The sequence below is a fragment of the Lepisma saccharinum genome, chromosome 1 (assembly GCF_977018435.1).
Source record: "Lepisma saccharinum chromosome 1, izLepSacc3.1, whole genome shotgun sequence".
In the NCBI taxonomy this organism is placed as follows: domain Eukaryota; kingdom Metazoa; phylum Arthropoda; class Insecta; order Zygentoma; family Lepismatidae; genus Lepisma; species Lepisma saccharinum.
In genome coordinates, this window is record NC_139229.1 from 163,909,134 (window position 1) to 163,928,403 (window position 19,270).

Below are 19,270 nucleotides of genomic sequence, written 5' to 3' on the forward strand. Positions count from 1 at the left end.
GAAGCAAGAGAGAACAAACTTATCGCAGTAGTCACGCAGTATTGCCATATGAACGAAACTTCCACTAGGAACAGGGAAAGGGGATATTTTCATTTTGTGGCAGTTGAAAATTGTCAGTAATGCAGGTAGTACACCTGAGCCGACTGAATCGAAACTAGTGATAATGGCCTCAAGTGGAATCCAGGTTCTGTGAAAATCGGCTGCTACTGATAGAACATTCCAATTATCCCGTTTATATGTTTTCAATTTCCGCAACTGTTATGCTCCTTTTGGTTTGATTTCACTCCACATGGAAAGGTGCTCCAAGATTCAAACGTAGTAAATAAAATTGCATTTTCTTTTGGAAAAAGCACTAATAAAAAAACTGATGGTGCCAAACAGAGGCGGATCACCCCCCCCCCCAAACACACCCACCCACACGCAACTCTCCTTAGTCGGCAGCTGTCCTACAGAGAAGGAAAATTGAATAATTCGTGAACTTTCATATTGAAAATGAATTTTGCACGTAACATTTAGAGATATTAAATTTGTCTGCTCCCGTGGGAATTTCTCCCACCTCGACATTAATATTTTTTGGTGTGCCGTTACTGATGTCGAATTATATTAAAATTCTCTCAGAGTTAGAATAGCCTATTTTTGCATTGCATTTCACATTTTTAAAGCACATTTCTGGGTGTGTGCAGGAACTCGAGAAAGTCTGTTCCCGGATCGGCCGGGGGGGGGGGGGGGAATCTCGATACAGACTTCAGAAGTGGCATTTCTTGAAAATAGCAATTTTTATTCCAGAAATGCAAAAACAATTACTTGAGGGGAAAGTAATGATTAGAATTCGAGATATTCACAATGCTGGTGAATTTCAACATTTCCCACTTCGTAAATTTCCCGACTTAGACGAAAAATGGAAAATTTTTACCCACCCAGAACATTCGTTTCGTAGGTTAAAAAAAATTCCCCATCCCGCACACACTTAAATATCCGATCTAGCGACAATAGCGAATTTTGCAGTCCAGTTGTTGGAAACACTGTCTCAACTGTGCTGCATGCTCACTCGGCCTGCTGCTCTCTTTACTCTCTCTTTGTTTGTGTGCATCGTGTTGAATACATCGCGTCACTACTTTTGTGTCTAGTTATCCAAGTTCGTTTTTTGTTGTGTGTGGTTTTTTTTTTTTTTGTTTTGTGTTAAGTTTCTGCGTAGAGACATGCCAAAAGAGAAGAGTACAGTGTGGAAACATTTTAAAATTAAAATAACCGATGTTTCTAAAGTTGTGTGTCAACATTGTTCTGCCGAAATTTCTAGAGGCGGGAAGTCGACAAAATCATATACCACGTCTAACATGCAATATCATTTGAAACGATGTCTTCCACATCTGAGAAAGCTGAAAGATTTATATAGTGAAGAAGTATTTGCTGAAAGTGAGAACTCTAGTTCCGGGGAAAATAATGCTGAAAAAGAAGATAAAGTACCGCATGTGCAATGTGATGTTTTTGAACCAACACCTGGCCCAAGTTCATCTGTTCTTGCTATCCGTGAAACGCTATCAGGATATCAAAAAACCAATTCAAAACTTACCATGCAGCCGACAATAGACTCTTTGTTAAACAAGAAAAAAAAATATTCAAGAAATGACCCAAAATCAATAGCAATTGATAGAAAAATATGTGAAATGGTTGTTCTGGACATGTTACCGATGCAAACGGTAGAAAAGGATGGATTTCGAAGGTTTGTCAACTTTTTAGAACCACGGTATCAGATACTTAATCGGAAGGCATTGTCTTCCTCACTGATACCTAAAATGTATGAACGTGTATCACAGAAGGTCCATATAATGCTGGAAACTTGTACATTCATTGCTGTAACAACAGATGTGTGGACCTCAATTGCTGGGCAAGATTTTTTGAGTGTGACAGCACACTTTATAGACACAAATTTTAAATTAATAAATTTAAATCTTGAAGTAGTGCCTTTCAGTGGCACAAGTCACACTGGACTCAATATTGCAGAAAACCTCAAAGAATGTTTTAATAAATGGGGAATTTCCTCGGCAGTAAAAGTAATCATTACAGACAATGCTCCCAACATGAAACGTGCTGCAGGTTTGTTGGATGATCCATTACCTATATGGATACCATGCATGGCACATTTGCTTCAGCTTGTTGTCAACCAGTGCCTAAGTCAAACTGAAATATCTTCGGTTATTAAAATTGTAAAGAGAATAGCAACGCACTTTCATATGTCACCAAAAGACTCCAGAAAATTAAAGGAAACCCAAGAAAATCTAGGACTTCCAGCTCATAGTTTAATCCAAGATGTTCCCACTAGATGGGATTCAACGTATCTTATGTTGGAGCGTTTCTTTGAACAAAGACTTTCTGTAACAATTGTAACATCATCTTTGTCACTCCCAGTCGAAATATCGTCATCACAGTGGACCCTAATCGAGAGTTTGGTAAAGGTGTTGAAAATATTCCATGAAGCTACTGTATCATGTAGCAGTAATAGCACATCGATATCAGATATAATCCCAATGAAGAACAGTGTTGTACAGGCAATGAACAGTTTTGCATCTGAACGCCGAGTGAGGAACTTAGCAGAAGATTTGAAATCAACACTAGAACGTCGATTTCAAGAACTTCAGCCTGGGACAAAAGAAGTCTACATGAAGGCAACAAGTCTGGATCCTCGCTACAAATTAAGGTAAGCAAAAATCAGTAACTTTACAAGGACCTTCTCTGTTATATACCTGTCACTTTTTTACAAAATTTGTTCTTTTTTCCTTTGCATATTTCCAAGGTAAGACTCTACTTTATGTCCTTTTCCTAAGAAATACGTGTCATATATCATTGGAAAGCTTATTGTATAAGGAATTCAACAACTTAAATTACCTGGAGGAGGAAATTGATAAAAACTGAGGAACGACTTGATATGACCGGATCCCTCTCCGATTTTCTTCGTATTTGGCATGCTCACTAATTGAGGCCTCCTAATCACGAATCTGAAGTTAAAATTTGTCGGGAACATCTAGAAATTGCAAAATAAGCAAAAATAAGGTTAGGAGGCCTCAATTAGTGAGTATGTCAAATATGAAGAAAATCGGAGAGGGGTCCGGTCATCTCAAGTCATACCAAAAGGGATATTGTTCGGATATGAGTAATTGAACGTACTGAGGAAATTTTTCGATGATGAAGCACATATTTAGAAGGGAAATGAGTGCTAATGGAACCTAATGTAACAGGCCTTACCTAACCTCGTAGGCATACCTCGTCCCCGTGAATGGTTCGTGGAGCTACCCGTGCATGGTTTTTGGAGCTAACATGAATGGTTTGTGGAGCTACCCATGCATGGTTTCGGGGGCTATAGTGAACAGAAAGTATAAAAAGAAAAAAGTACTTACCCGAAGAGATGCCGGCTGTCTGCAAGCACGGTTTTGAGCAATGGACTAAATTATTACTGGGGATAAACGTATTTTACACTATCTACAAGTTTTTAGGAACCTGTTCTTCTTCATGCATCATACACACGCACAATGCCCCGCGAACGCAAATGAGCAAAGCACATGCATTCACAATGCGGACACAAAGACGAACCTGCAGTGTTGTTAACTCCCATCGGTTACCACCAAAAGGCAATAAGGACGTAAAGTAGAGTCTAGCCAATTCCAAAATGTATTAAGAATAGAAAAAAGGTATCTGCTATCTAAGGTGTCACTTTATGTATTATTAATCAGAACCCAGCAAATAATGCCCGCAAATAGCAAGAAGAATTAGGTTACGTCTCAAAGTACCAAAATTGTGACTGGTAAATAATTGGAAGTTAAGTTTGGCTTCAAATTATCAAAACAGTCATCATACACAAATTCCTTTTTTTCTGATTTTTTTAAAAATATATATATTTCTGAATTATGCCTTCATTAAGGCAATTTGCCAAAACTGGCAATAAATCAGTGCTAAATAAAAAAAAATGGTAAATGTTTACTATCCTTCGGACACCTATAACTTCTGAGTTTCGTCAATTATTGACATTTCTACTTACCTATCTGCTTCACGGATCATTTTTTAACGTGTATTCACGTTTTTTTGATCAATTTTTTTTTAAAAAGTGTTTTTGTAACTGAAGAACGTACGTTTCCGCAAATGGTTTGTGGGGCTATGTGAGAATGGTGTCTGGGGCTATGCGAGAATGGTGTGTGGCGCTACGCATATTTTTTTTCGAAACCAATTTTTAACTATTGTAACCCATTGTGACCCTACCTAACCTAACCTTAGCGGAAATGGTTCGTGGGGCTATGCGTCAATGGTTGAATTTCCGCTATGAAACATTCCCACATCACACAAAACACCTTCCAGATGTTAGACAATGCTACAGGAACTTATTACGTTAAGTAGTTTCTTCTGTAGAAATGAAGAAATCTGTCCGAAGGATAGTAAACTAGTACCAAAAAAATACAATACAGCAGTTTCTGATTTTTTTTTTGTTCCTGCATTTGACCACAGCAGAACATTACTTCTTGAGTTTGTTTTAAGTTCACTTTATGCACAGAAAGGTTAGTTGGTACTGAATGTGCAGTTTAAAGTGGAATCTGAACCTTGTGCCATATGCGCTCGTGTTGTGTGATGCTACAATACCCAATATGACTCACATAACTTTACCAAACTCCAATATTATAACTTCTTTGTGTAATTTATCGCACAAACAGCGATGCGAAAAAAAAAGTTTTCGTCAAGAGTTTTCAGTCCTCGTGATATGAACGGCTAGACATAGAGATTATTTATTCATGGGCGAAGTTCAGCCTGTGGCAGCTCTACCACTTAACCTACAAAACTAATATATCATCATGAAATTTTATTTTTAATCCTATCTAAATCCTTTATATTTTGTCAATGGAAGTGTTGTGCATTTGTTTCAAAACTCTTTGATCTGTGGACGAAATTACTTTAAAATGTTAAAAAGTAAGTAAAATAAACCACATCAATCAATTGTTAGATCATCCACAATAATAATGCGTCTACTATTGTTCTAGAAGTGCTTATGATTCTGGTAGGCTTTTTTATGACTTGCATCATGCCGAAATGTTTCCTTGGTTAGCTGGGTGTGCTGAGAGAAACAGAATATTGTTTTGCTACACATGTACTATCTTTTGGGCAAAAGACTCTGAATGGCGTATGGTGTTCTGAGTTGAACAACCTAATTAGAAAATGCTATAAAATACCAGTCTTACAAACCTTTGTTGCATGGTGAGGCATCTCATTTGCTAGCATTTAAATATGCCTGGATCATGTTTTATCAGAAGCTGCCTAACTTCAGGCAACACAATGAAACTTTGCTTTCAAATAGACAATGCTTATATTGAATAATCCCATAAGTAATCTATTAGGCAAAAAGGACTTTGGACTTGGCATTCCCACTCGAAATGCTCATGGTACGCCATTGGTATTTATGAGCAACCATTCATTTACACTTTTCATATGTATATCTGGGCTGCTGCTATCTACTTCACGTGCTTGGGGTACAAAGAGGTATTAATTACATTGCAAAATGCTTTTCTTCAGTTAGGTGAGTCAGGTTTGGACTCTTAGCATTAATAGAACACACCTAAATGCTTTCGGTACTAATTTACTATTCCACAAACAGATTTCTTCATTTTTGCACAAGAAACTACTTACGGTAATAAGTTCCTGTAGCATTGTCTAACGTCTGGAAAGTGTTTTCTGTCATGTGGGAATGTATCATAGCGGAAATCCATTATTTTTGTTGAAAAGTAATTCTTCGACGCACAATAGCCTTTGGCGCGTACACCTCCGTAGATTGTCATGCTTGTGTTTTGTTGATTGCAGGGTTTCCAACCATGCTGATGTTTTCCGAAAAGATGATGTATCATGGATGCGTGGTGAAATTCATACCGGGTGTGAAAGATCCACTGGATTTTGTAATTGGGTACTTGAAAAACAGTAGTCCCACAAACCATTGATGGATAGCCCCAGAAACCATTCATGCATAGCCCCACGAACCATTTCCGGCAAGGTTAGGTTAGGCAAGCATAGTTAAAATTGTGTTCGTAAAATAATGTGAAGAAGCTTAAAAAAATAAAAACTTCATGAGTATTTTTTGGTTACGAAGGTTGGAAACACTGCATCGACAAAATACAAGCACGACTCGCGATGATGTACGAAGGTGTATGCGCCATACTGTTTCTTACGTAAATAAAGAAGTACTCGTAATGTGAAAAATTGAAATTACTTTCATGAAAAAAAATGAGAATACACCTTCAAGAATGTTCCGCGAAGCAGATACATAAGTACGAATGTTAAAAGTGACTAAACTAAGAAGTTACATGTGTTTGTGGAATAGTAAATTCTTACCATGCTTTCATTGTTAGGTTAGGTGTTTCAGGTTTAGGGCTATTAGTATTAAAATGTCCCTAAATGATTTCAGCATCTGATCACGTAAGATTCAGTGTAAAGCACAAAACCCTCTGTTGAGCCTCACATGAAAAAAAATAATGATAGAACTATGTATCCAAGACGTGAGTAAACCGAGAACAACTTCTCACTGTGAAGTGCAAACAATCATGTACACTACTTTTCAAATCTTACTTTATCTGGTAAATAATGCTTTTGAAGCTTTTAACTGTGCTACTTAGCTTCTCCATGCTTCAAATTTACTTTCCAAAACTGTTTCCAGTATTCTAAAGCATTTTTCTAATTAAAAAAAAACAACATGTAAAGGCTTGTATGGGGATCTGGTGGCTAAGTAAAGCCCATTTCTTTTAAAGGGCTAATTTATTGCTAGGCCTTAATTAAACTAGTCAGTAATTAGGCAGGTTTTTTTTCAGTATTGTGGTGAGTTAAGTCAGTAATTTTGACTGACTAGTTTCCATCCCTGGGATGAAGTTGTAGTAATGGTTGTTGAAAAATAGAACTAGTTCCCTCAAAATAAAATCTGAAATACACCACCCAACAAAAATATTATGATTTAACACGTCTTTCAATTTCTAATTCAAATTAGTAAGTGTGGACAGTATTAATGCAGTTTTCAGTGTAGGATTATTGCAAAAGTTCATTTTTCTAATGTACATGCTCATACACATCAGAAGTAAAGTTTTTTCATTTCATTTTACAGGATTTTTAGAGAAGCATCACAGTCGACTCTAGTAAAAGAGTTGCTACAGCAAGAGTTTGAAGCCTCTACCTCATGTACGGAAACTGGTGGAAACCATGATGAACAGATTTCAAGTCAGTCCAATGCTGAATATGGACTTTGGGGTATTTGTACCCAACTTCTTGAAGAGTGTACCCATAGTGAAACACGTTCCACATCTCCTCTGGAAGCTGAAATGGACTCTTTCTTCAATGAACCATTGATATCTCACAGTAACAGTGCCCTTGGTTATTGGGAAGGAAACACCAAGTATCCACTTCTGAGAAACTTGGCAAATAAATACCTAGGTGTGCCAGCATCTTCAGTTTCGTCTGAAAGACAATTCAGCACAGCAGGATATATCTGCAACAAAAACCGCACAAGACTGAATCCACAGAAGGTTCAGCAACTTACATTTTTGAATAAGAACCTGCCAGTTGTAGACTTCAAGTGGGACTAGTTTGTGTTATTTCTCTTTCCATTCAAGAAAAACCAATTGAAATATCTGCATGTTAAATGTGATTAAAATTGATTTTTTATTTTTCAGATCAATGTAAACAATGCAATACCCCAGAGTTTGTTGATAGACAGTGCATATTATATATGTGTAGTTAATAGATGTATTTTTATCAATATTTCTAAATATAACTTACATTTTTCTCAGATATTGATTGAAGGACTGTATATTATTCCAATTTTCCTATACTTGCTACTTTGTATTGAAGGAACACCATGCACAAGGTGTTGAGATTGCGAGTTGACCACTCCACACAGCGACTACTTTATATCGGATCGGTAGAATATCGGTTATCGGTATCGGTAAATTTCATATCGGTACTTTATCGGTATCGGTAAAAATTTCATATCGTCCCATCCCTACTTTAAATAAAACCCAAGTCAGTACTAAGGAAAAATGGTCATTCCAAATATAACTATCACTAACATAAAGGTAAAGCTGGCTCCTTTTGATTGCACTGTGCCATGAAAGCATGGTGTGCACATTTTATATTTTAGTTATTCCCCCCCCCCACACACACACACACATACACACATGTGCTTTACTGTACTTAGTTACACTTATGTACATACTGTATAGGATTTTCAGTATCTGCTCTGGAGCAGGGTAGTCATAGTTTCTTACGATTGGGAATTTCCGTTCAATAGGATGCAGAAGCTTCAATTCCACAACTACACTCTATTGCCAAGAATGACTGGATTCCTGTAGGAATGTGCTTACCTTGAGCTGGTCTGGTGTTAGTATGGGTAGGTCCGCTATTACAGCCTCTACGCTTCAAGGGTGCAGTAAATGTCGGCCGGTAGTCACATGCCTCCTGCAAAAAGCCGAACAGATGGTTGCTGGTCTGTGAGCGGTTTGGCCTGGATTGCAACCAGCGCTCTAATGCATCCCATAGATGTTCAATGGGGTTGAGATCAGGGCTCTGGGGTGGCCAGTCAAGTTAATTCACTCCCTTGTCGTCAAACCATTTGGTTATGGCCCTTGCTTTATGACTGGCAGGTTGTCATGGAAACGAACTGTTTCTACAAGGTGGGGAGCATGGAGTTCTCTAATATTGCGTGATAGGCGTCGGCATTCAGGGTTTCAGGCAGCAAACCAGTAGACCGACACCATACCATGATTCCACCCCCACAAATTTCAAAATGGGGACCACTTCGGTAAGAACCATCCCCGGTCATTCACCATCAAGGTGAATTGATTTAAATCACTTTAAAGAAATAATTTTATAGAATAATATACATAAGGATTTTGTAGATATCAGAATCACTTTTGATGAAAGTACATTAATGTCGTAATAATTTAATCGTGTTTATTAGGCTTTAAGAAAGGAACTAAAACATATTTGTACTGATAGGGGTGAATCTCATACAAAAGTAAATATAATATGTAAACCGTACAAACACACTTAACTTGATTTAAAATTCAATAATTTCGCAGACAAAAATAGCAAATATTTTGTGTAAAATAATTACACAAAATACTAATCATGTTAAACTGTAAATAGTGTCATTATCATTAAATTGTAAATAAACGTAGCAGCTGATATTTTACAAACTATAATTTTAAAAAAATTGCCAAAATTCAGCTACAAAGACTATAAAAAAATATTTTAAGTTACAATTATATAGTACATCCAGAATATTTTGTTGTCAGTGGAAGAAAAGTTACTGAAATTATTATAGTTTCATTAACACACTCAACAAACATTTCCATAGTTCATATGTACAATATTAGAAACAGAAAAATGTATATTTACATTTAACTTTTTATTTGCTTTAAACTTCCTGGTTCGAATCCCGGCCTGGGCATGGATGTTTGTTAGTGTCTATTCATCAATTTCCTCATGTCATCACTCATCCCCATCTTTGCAAATTAGCCAAAAGTGGCACAAAAAGTGAAGTAAAATTAAGCAAATCAATAACCAACAATAATCAACAATTAGCTTTAATCAAACTGTTCAAATACACTGCCCTCCAGAAATTAAGCAACAACAAGAAAATGTGAGGTAAAAGAGAAAACAGTTGGAGAAAGAGAAGAACAGTGGTGGGCACGCTGAAAGAAAGCAACGAATGCATTAGGGATCATATCCCTTATTAGTGTCAGACAACGGTCACTTTCGTTACAAATAAAATATGTACACCCTCCGGCCTTGTATTTGATTCTATTAGATGATCACCATTTGTTGCTTAATTTATGGAGAGCAGTGTATTTTACAGGGACGTTTACCAGAAAAAGCTTTCAGTAAAGAAAGGAAATTATATAATATCTATATGTATGGTGCCAAAAACCATATAAGCAATTTTAAGTAGGCTAATTAAAAAAGAAAATCATCAAAAATGTTCGTTTTTTTTTTAAATAAAATTCTTGATTTTTATCCACCCATTTCTCCATGTCCACATAATAATAATATAATAATATGATATTGTCTTTATTGAGAGGGTGTGTTTCGGCCTCGCGGGCTGTTCTTACAACAAACCCTTAAAAATAACAAAAAAAATATTACAATTGATACTTTACACTTCTTGAACATCATTGTTGCAGTAGAAAGAATAAACATAAAAAAAATAAAAATAAAACATTCATACTTATAATGTAAACAATTAATGTACTGAAGGTACAGAGTTAAATCATACACACATCCATCAGATTGCCACAACATATAGCGTGATTTTCACTCCACAGAATGTTCCATTGTTCTAGAGATCACTGGCGATGTTCTTTGCATCACTGTAATATACATGCTCCGTTCCGGGTAGTGATCATAGGCTTATGTGCTGCAGTTCTCCAATGGAATCCCAGTGCCACCGCCTCTCACCAGATGGTACAAGTACTGGCATCACTTCCCGATGTCATTCGAAAGCCAGTGTCCAATGAAGCGTACTTCCTGGGTTGCAGGTGTGGGTTTATAACACCCTTGCATTTCCATTTTGCCACTACATTACTGACTGTTGCTTGTCGTATCTGGAACCTGTCCGAAAACTCATGAATGGAATGCCCAAATTGGTGGGTGCTGATAATCATACCTCGTTCAGCCTCCTTGAGCTCACGTCATTCACTCATTTTGACTGCTGGCAGAGGTATACATGTCTACAGTGCACTCACTCTTCATCATGAATCATTCTAGTGGCCATGATGTGTATTGATTATGTATGGGCAATCCTCCTTACAGTTCAGGGAGTGTCGGTCATTGTTGACAATATAGTGTATTCAACCTGAGGAGTGAACAATGATGACAAATATAGAGATTTTGATTTTTTGTTGTTGGATCTCATTTTACTAGAGGCTGGGTGAACCTCAAAGCTGCTTCATTTGAGGATACGATAGGAAATATTTTCACCAGAGACCATCTACCCCAGGTCTCCCATTTGGCATTTAGACTTATGTAGATTGTACACTTCAAAAGCAGATAAGAATTATGTTTATTTCTCCTTTTTTATTTCCAGATTAATGCTGCATAGAATAAAGTGGGAAGAAGATACAATAAAAGATACAGATGGGAATGAATTGGAAAATAAAGCCTACCTTGTATGGGAGGTAAGAATAATACTGTAAGAAACTGATATACCATGCGTTCGTTTTGACTCCTGGCCGAGATAGCACATGACTGCAGAATGGCAAGGTACGGTGCGAATGCCGGCATTTTCAACCCATCCTGCTTATTTTTCTGCACATATCTTTAGCATGGAGAAAATTGTATTTATATTACATTACGAGTTCTAACTTGTGCTATAAAAGTTGTTCAAAATGGTGGCCAACTGCTTCACACATTCCCAGAATATTTTGATTAAATTTTGATTGACACGCAAGAGTTTCTCTTTCAGTTCATCTATAGTGTGGGTATTGATTCTGCAGACTATTTTTAGGGGTCCCCACAAATAATAAATTGCCTACAAATGTCTCAACATGATTTGATTTTCACTTAAGTGTCATAAATGAAAATTATTTCTTTTAACGTGAATTTATCTGCTGGCATTTCAATGATCTCACAGTCTAATTAAACACATACTGGGATTACACAGAAAAAACCAACACTGATGTGATCTATGAGACTGCACAATTGCACGCACTTAAACAGAAAAATTACACCTCCACACTAAAAGGAACACAACTGTACTGATAAGCAAGCAACAATTTCACCTGCAAAGCATGCTTCACACAGCTTGTGCACTCTGGGGTGCCTAAACGTATAATTTTTGCATGTCATGTGATGGTATTTTCTTTCACAGAATGGTTAACGATAACAACACTGTAACTGCGCTGACAACGTGCGTATAGTGTTTAATCCGTGAGGACACATACATGGTTTACATGCTTTGAAACAATTAAAATTCGGACTTAAGAAGCAATTTTCTTCTGGGTATTTTTTACCCAGCATACATCCTGGTGTGTTAAGAATATCAAGAAAACAACTTGCAAACAACAAATACATATCAATCTAAATTTTATCAAATATACTGGGAATGTGTGAATGCTGTTGGCCACCACTTTGAACAACTCTTATAAGACAGGTTATTACTCATTATGCAATATACATAAATACAATTTTCTGCATGCTAAAGATATGTGTGTAACAATAAGCAGGATGTCATGGGTCGAAAATGCCAGCATCCACATCGTGCCTTGCCATTTTGCAGTCGCGAGCTATTTCGGCTCAGAGCCAAAACGAACGCACTGTAGAAGAAATAGGAAAATAGTAAAGTTTTCATTCCTCCCTAACTACTGCTTTGAAATTTAATTTTAAAAAATGTAGTAGTTGTTGTATATATGGGGATATTTGGGAGGCACATGCATGCCAGTCCCTTTTGTCACAGAGGAATGCAGAAATATTTGTCACAAATAGAGCATGGAAGTTGAAGGGTGCTATTGCTGAATGTAATAGTAGTGTGTTTCTCTTTAGTGAGAACTAGATAAGGTTTGCTTGTTGGTCACTTTTATTTGTCATTTTTTAGCTTTCTTTTCTGTAGTTTATGATCATGTATTTTTATACATTACCACGATTGGTAACACAAGAAAATAGAATCTCATTTTTTATCAATAGGAGATCTTCAAGTCATATCATTGCATGTGTATATTATTAGGCACACATTATGGACAATTCATTCTGCTAATTGTGATATGTTAACACTATTAAAACTCATACACATCAACATTTTCACACTGACATTTGCTTTTTTTTATATTTAATGTTGTTGCCATATTATTTTAATTTTTCAAAAGTTCATATTTTTTTAAAAAAAAAAATAGGTGGATATGTTGTATGGACATTTCAGTTTATTGTCTTTTCTCAGTGGCCATTGGTTCTATAGTATATAAAAATCAACCATATAAATACATCCATACTCCACCCAAGGGCATAACAAACATTATACATGTCAGTGTAATGCAGCCTCTTCCCAGTCAACATTTTGTGCTAATACTGTGTCAACCTGGAATAAACTGCATGAAACAATATTTACCACTCAACACTCGTGGAATTATATCCAAAGTATTCTACAAAACCGAACAAAAATTCTAGTGCACATGAATGAAACTGTAATCCACAATGAATCAACATTATAGTTTTTATTGAATTCGCTTTAGTTAATAAATTTTAGGGAATATTAACCAGATATTTGCTTGGTGTGTGTATACATAAATTATATTTTTTACCTTTTCGATTATCTTGCTTCTAGTTATATTTGCCATGTTTCTCTGGTTATTGAAATATGTATTTTTAAAATTTTTGTTTTAACTTTATGTTTCTTATTTATTTATCTTTATTAATTATATCTTGTTTATCATGGCAAAGTTAAGGCCTTGTAGCCTTTTCTATCACTAAGTATGTTTACATCCAAATTTGGTATACGAAAATTACAAAATAACATTTATGCTATTACATAAAAAGGGAAATATTGAAAAGAAAGAAAGAAAAATAGCAAAAAAAGGATACATATTGGAATATGTCTTAATTTTTAATTTATAGTTGTATTATATTCTATTCATAGAGCTACATATTTAGGTGAATAAAAGATCAAGATTTTGGTACAAAAAATGGGCATATTTCAGGATCAAAGTCATTTCGGTGTTAAAATGTTGAATAAAAACCTAATTTTGATATAAAAACTATACTTATTACACAAAATTCATATATTACACTTCTAATAGCACATTTTGTATAGTTTTCAGAGTATTAAGTTTATTCCTGTGCAAAGGAATTCATATTTGCTTCTCAAATATTTAGAGCAGATTTAATAAATTTTCTGTGAATTGTATAACTCTTAGGATAATTCAGACCTCTGAAGGCTCTGAAGGTGTCACATTGGTAAATAAACCCTAAATTTCATGTTTAAGAGTTTATTTCACATTTTGCAGTTTATTTTGCATTATTTTGTGACAAAACATGGTAGCAAAATACACCTCACACCTTTCAAAAACATGAAAAATTATCACTACAATGTGTTATTTCACATTTCGTGTTTTCGTCAAAAACGAAATATGCATTCCCATATCTATTCATAATAAATATATGTAATTGACATCTTGACAAGCTTTAACTGGGGGATCAACATAAGCAGGATCTCATCAGCTGAAACATGTATTATTATTATTATTATTGTTGATATTGATATTAATATTTCCAGGGAAGCATGAAGCAAAGGAATTTTGGTGAAATGAAATTCAAAGTTTGTCCCACAGAGACATTTGCAAGAGAACATTTCAAGAAGCATGGTGTTGAACAGTACTGGGATTTGGCGTATAGTGGTGCTGTTTTGGAGGTATCTGATGATGTCTGATAGTGAGTGTGAAGTGATAAAAACATTCTTCCATGTATTTATTTTGTTTGTAAATAATTGTGCATATTGCTGAATACAGTATTTTGATAAGTAGTTAAGTTTTCATTCACATTATGATCATATATAATTGGGGAATGCCCATGAACAAAGGCATGCATATATTTGTAATTTTTTCAACTGTATCACACGTAACATAAGTGGTATCACAGTGATGTAGTAGAACATATCAGCCATAAAAATCGCAGGAAGGCAGAAAGAAAAAGCAGTGAGCATATAAGGATTTTACTAATAATAGTACCATTATTTGTATAGGCTTGCTTATTTCTAAAAGTCATCAATGAGAACTATCAGTGCCTCAGAAATTTTCAGATGTCACCCATTGTCCAATAGAATATCTAAATTGGTTCATCAGTTTATTTACTGGGTGTACACAAAAGAATATTGGAGTTATAAGTAATTTGTATAGCTATTCAAGCTACTGCATGCATGAATACCCCAGTAAACTGTTTCCTCACCACAGTGGTAAAGATGGCAACTCCTCAGCAGAAATCTTTCTGTGTACTGCAGTTTGTGAAATGCAATTCAGTCTTTACAATTCATCAGTCGTTCGAATGTGAATTTGGAAGTAATCCCTCATCAGACAACAACATTAGAAGTTAGTATACACAGTTCCAGATTATGGGATTCCTGTTAAAGGGAAGAGTCATATAACCTAGGCTATCTGCAAAGCCCAAGATCTGGAGCGTAAAGGACAGAAGAAAAATTAATTATAAAATTAGCATTAAATTGTTTTATTTCAATAAGAAGGTGATGATGATTTAGGAGTTGGCAATCTGATATTTTAGAAGTTGGCAACCTTGCCTGCTTGCCTTTGATGAAATTCATGAGGTGAGATGACGTAGGGAAGGAAGGGTGTGTGCATTGAGTGAGGCTATTCTTCACACAATGTTCTCAATCTGTGATGTTCCCCATTGCTCCCAGAATTGAATAATGCCAGAAACTGTAAATTTTGGAATCAAAAAATTATAGGAAAGGAATAAAGGGTAGCATATTACAGGGAAATTGCTTCACTGGGAAAAGTTTATGAGAAGCTAAAAATAAGAAAAGCAATGAATGCCAGGATCTATCTCTAGGGGCAGTCCACACAATTGTGGCAGATTGTCGGGTCATTCCTAGGGTGACCTTATGTCCCAGTTTGACCGGGACAGTCCCATTTCAGAGGTATGTCCCAGTCATCCTGTCGATATTATTAAAAAACACTATTTGTCCCATTTTTTAAAGGTGTAGGTTTTAGCTTGAAAACCTAATCTAAATTTGAGAGACATTTTAATTTTATGCTTAAAAAAATGTTGATCGAATTTTTAACTGGTGTCATGGCTATTGAGAATGTTCGAGCGGACAGTTGTGTGTGTTCCGTTATTTGTAGAGCAACAGCTATGGCCAAGAAGCGGATATGTAGTTTCAATATGGACCCACAACGAGAATTTAAATTTCTATCCTGCACGTTGACACAAACTCAAAAGACAAATCTTGCATTGTGTGCCAGTTGTGTGGGGAGTTTTATGAATGGTTGGTGAAGAATAAAGTTGTTCTCAACAAGATGGGCTCTTCTGATAAATACTTCTGCAATTCCTCAACTTCAGCTTAGGACTAACATCAAAGGTTGATGTGAAGGGACGAGAGAGACTATGCAAGTCATACCAAGATTGTAATTATTAATACCTCTTGACAGTGGGAGAATGTATTTCATTTATTGTGGAGAATGTATTACATTTATTGTTTATGATGTATCGTTTATGTGATCCATACTTTAATAAGTAATAAAATAACAGACATGTTAATAATAATAATTTTAAACAAGTAATTAGACCTAACTGGTTTTACTAGATGGGGTGGGGGGGTACTCCTTGGAATGTCCCACTTTGGGGTCAAAATATTATGGTCACCCTAGTCATTCCTGATACTGATACTCTCGAGACAAATATAACTTTACATGGGAAACTAAGTGTGACTCAAGTCAGGGGAAGATTGCTGCAAGAAATCTTGTACATGTTAGACCTTGACCAGCAATCGCCACACAAAATGCTAACAACATGAAGAATGTTTCAAGCTAGTATTTTTTAATGATGATCTACTGCATGAAGTTCTTGTATATACTAGCGAGGAAATTTGACTTAAAGAGTAAAATATGGGAACCCAAACGATGCTTTTGCAAGATCTGAATTATGAGGAATTAAATACATCTCTTGGGCTCCACATTTTAGGCACTGCGCTTCAAGGCAACCATCTGTCGAGAATTATATTTGACACATCATTCTCTGATGACTGGTACAACGTGACAATGTCTGAAAGAAGGTTCACATTTCGTTGTTAGTATATAGAAGAACTTCATGCAGTAGATCATCATTAAAAAATACTAGCTTGAAACATTCTTCATGTTGTTAGCGTTTCGTGTGGCGAGGGCTGGTCCAGGTCTAACATGTACAAGATTTCTTGCAGCAATCTTCCCCTGACTTGAGTCACACTTAGTTTCCCATGTAAAGTTATATTTGTATCAGCATCAGGAATGACTAGGGTGACCATAATATTTTGACCCCAAAGCAGGATATTCCATGGAGTAGTAACAAACATAGTAAAACCAGTTAGGTCTAATTACGATGCTTTTGCAAGATCTGAATTATGAGGAACTAAATGCATCTCTTGGGCTCCACATTTTAGGCACCGCTTCAAGGCAACCATCTGTCGTCGAGAATTATATTTGACACATCATTCTCTGATGACCGGTACAACGTGACAATGTCTGAAAGAAGGTTCACATTTCTCATTGATTGTTTGCGAATCGACAATCGTGACACAAGAGGAGAGGCTTAAAGAGGACAAGTTAGCTTCAATTTTAAAATATCTGGAATATCATGATTGATATTGATATCCTTTCTGGATGTACATCCCATCTAAACCCAACAAGTATGGCATAAAGATCATAATGATTTGTGATGCTTGAACTAAATATGTGATCAATGCAATACCGTACCTACGAAAGGGTTCAGCACCTAAGGGCATCTCAGCTGGAGACTATTATGTGGAAAATTTAGTTGAAACTGTTGTTGGAAGCAACAGGAACATAACCTGTACTGCATCAATTGGTTCATAAGTGTTCCACTTGCTCAAAAACTTCTCAAGGAAAAGAATAAGAATAAAAGAGAACTGCCAACAGAGTTCAAGAATTTAAATTTTCTAGACAGAATGACTGGATCAAACCTCTTCCTGTTTCACAACGACATAACTGCAAATAGGAGTTGTAGCTTTCCTGGCGACGTGATTGGCAGTTGCGCCCCAATTTTCACCACTTTTGCTCTCGCACTATGCTAAACCTTATATACAAAGGGAAATATACAGTGTCCCCCCCAGTTTTGCCACCTTGCCCCCTCCCCCTGGTTTTGGAAACCAATCGCCGCCACTGGCTGGAATAAGAACTAAGTGATGGTCTCTCTCATTTTTCTACAATATGCTCAACATTACAGCGATCAAAGGATTCATTATCCATGTTCACAACTTCTACAACAATCATGGCAACTCAGTAAAAAGACTAGTCTCACAGCTGACCAGGATCTGTCAAAAGCAAAGATGACTAGAAACTCCGGGCCTGTCACAGGAGTTGAGGAAATATGTCTTGAAAGTGCTAAGAAGAGAGCAACCACTTTACAAGGACACAGAAAGTATTGTAGTTTCTGCGAGACTGTAGATAGATTTTGAAAAATAATTTAGAGACATGCACTATTTTCTTCTAAGATGTTTTTAAGACTCTACCTTCATTCATTATTTACAGTGCTATGATTATTGGTATTGTTTTTCATTGTTTGAACTTTTCACATTCATTCTTAATGCACTTGCAAGCTTCAATCAAGACATGCTTTTAAAATATTTTGTGTTTAATAAAACCATGTTAATTCATTTTAAAAAAGAATAAAACCCCAATATACCTAGTCTTACCATAAATACTGTCACAACTTTTGAGGGTGACTATACCTCCGACAGTAAAAGCGTGCACATACCGGAATTGTGATGTGAAACGTGAGTCATTACTGGATGAGCTGCAGAAGTGGAAAGTCATGTGTTTGAAGTGTTCAAGATGGAATGGGGCGAGTACGAGAATTGTGTGGCTCTTATAGCTCTGCATAAGGTAGGCAAATCTCCAGGGGAGATTTTCAAATTTCTGCAGAAGCTGAAAATTAATAAGAGATTCGTTTCTCGCACAATCCAGCGCTTCATTGAGACTGGGGCTGTGAAATATCGCTCGAAGCAAGGTGGACAGACCGTGCACAGTACGGACTCCAGAATTTGTAAAAGCAGAACTCTGGTAAGGAAGCAGTCAGTGATGGCTCGAGAGCTAAACATATCAAAAATGTCTGTCTCGCATATTAAGCAGTGACCTGGAACGCCATGCTTACAAACGATGCAAAGGAAACCTCCTGACAAGTGAATTGAAGCGCCAGAGGCTCCTAAAATCATAGTGCTTACTGCAGCATTACGCGGCAAATGGGCATCGTCGCATCCTTTTCACAGATGAAAAGATTTTCAGTGTAGAGGAGACTTTCAATGCCCAAAATGACCGGGTATATGCCAAATCCGCTAGAGAAGCTGGTGAAAAGGCTCCAAGGGTCCAGAGGGGTCGTCATCCTTCATCAGTCATGGTGTGGTGGGGTGTCAGCTATGAGGGCACAATGCATTTCTGTGAAAAAGGGGCCAAAACATCAGCCAAAGTGTACCAGAAGACTGTCCTTGAGCAACTAGTGAAGAATCTCAACAACACCCTCGTCCATGGGCAGAATTGGAGCTTCCAGCAGG

At 36.5% G+C, this 19,270-nt stretch overlaps 2 protein-coding genes across 2 annotated transcripts in view; both read left to right on the top strand.

Moving 5' to 3' along the window:
• The window catches only part of Prp3 (pre-mRNA processing factor 3), a 61,818-nt gene extending 47,300 nt beyond the window's left edge, over nt 1–14,518 (top strand). The window contains exons 12-13 of the mRNA XM_083125372.1: nt 11,096–11,186; nt 14,273–14,518. Of these exons, the coding sequence (XP_082981498.1) occupies nt 11,096–11,186; nt 14,273–14,425 (244 nt within the window). The 3' untranslated portion in view covers nt 14,426–14,518. The remainder of the gene's footprint in view (nt 1–11,095; nt 11,187–14,272) is intronic.
• Nucleotides 752–7,802, top strand: LOC146003572 (zinc finger BED domain-containing protein 4-like). Its single transcript, XM_083141872.1, has 2 exons — nt 752–2,695; nt 7,118–7,802. Exons 1-2 carry the CDS (start codon nt 1,200–1,202, stop codon nt 7,593–7,595), a joined length of 1,974 nt encoding a protein of 657 aa, XP_082997998.1. The 5' UTR covers nt 752–1,199; the 3' UTR covers nt 7,596–7,802.
• Nucleotides 14,519–19,270: the final 4,752 nt, after the last annotated feature.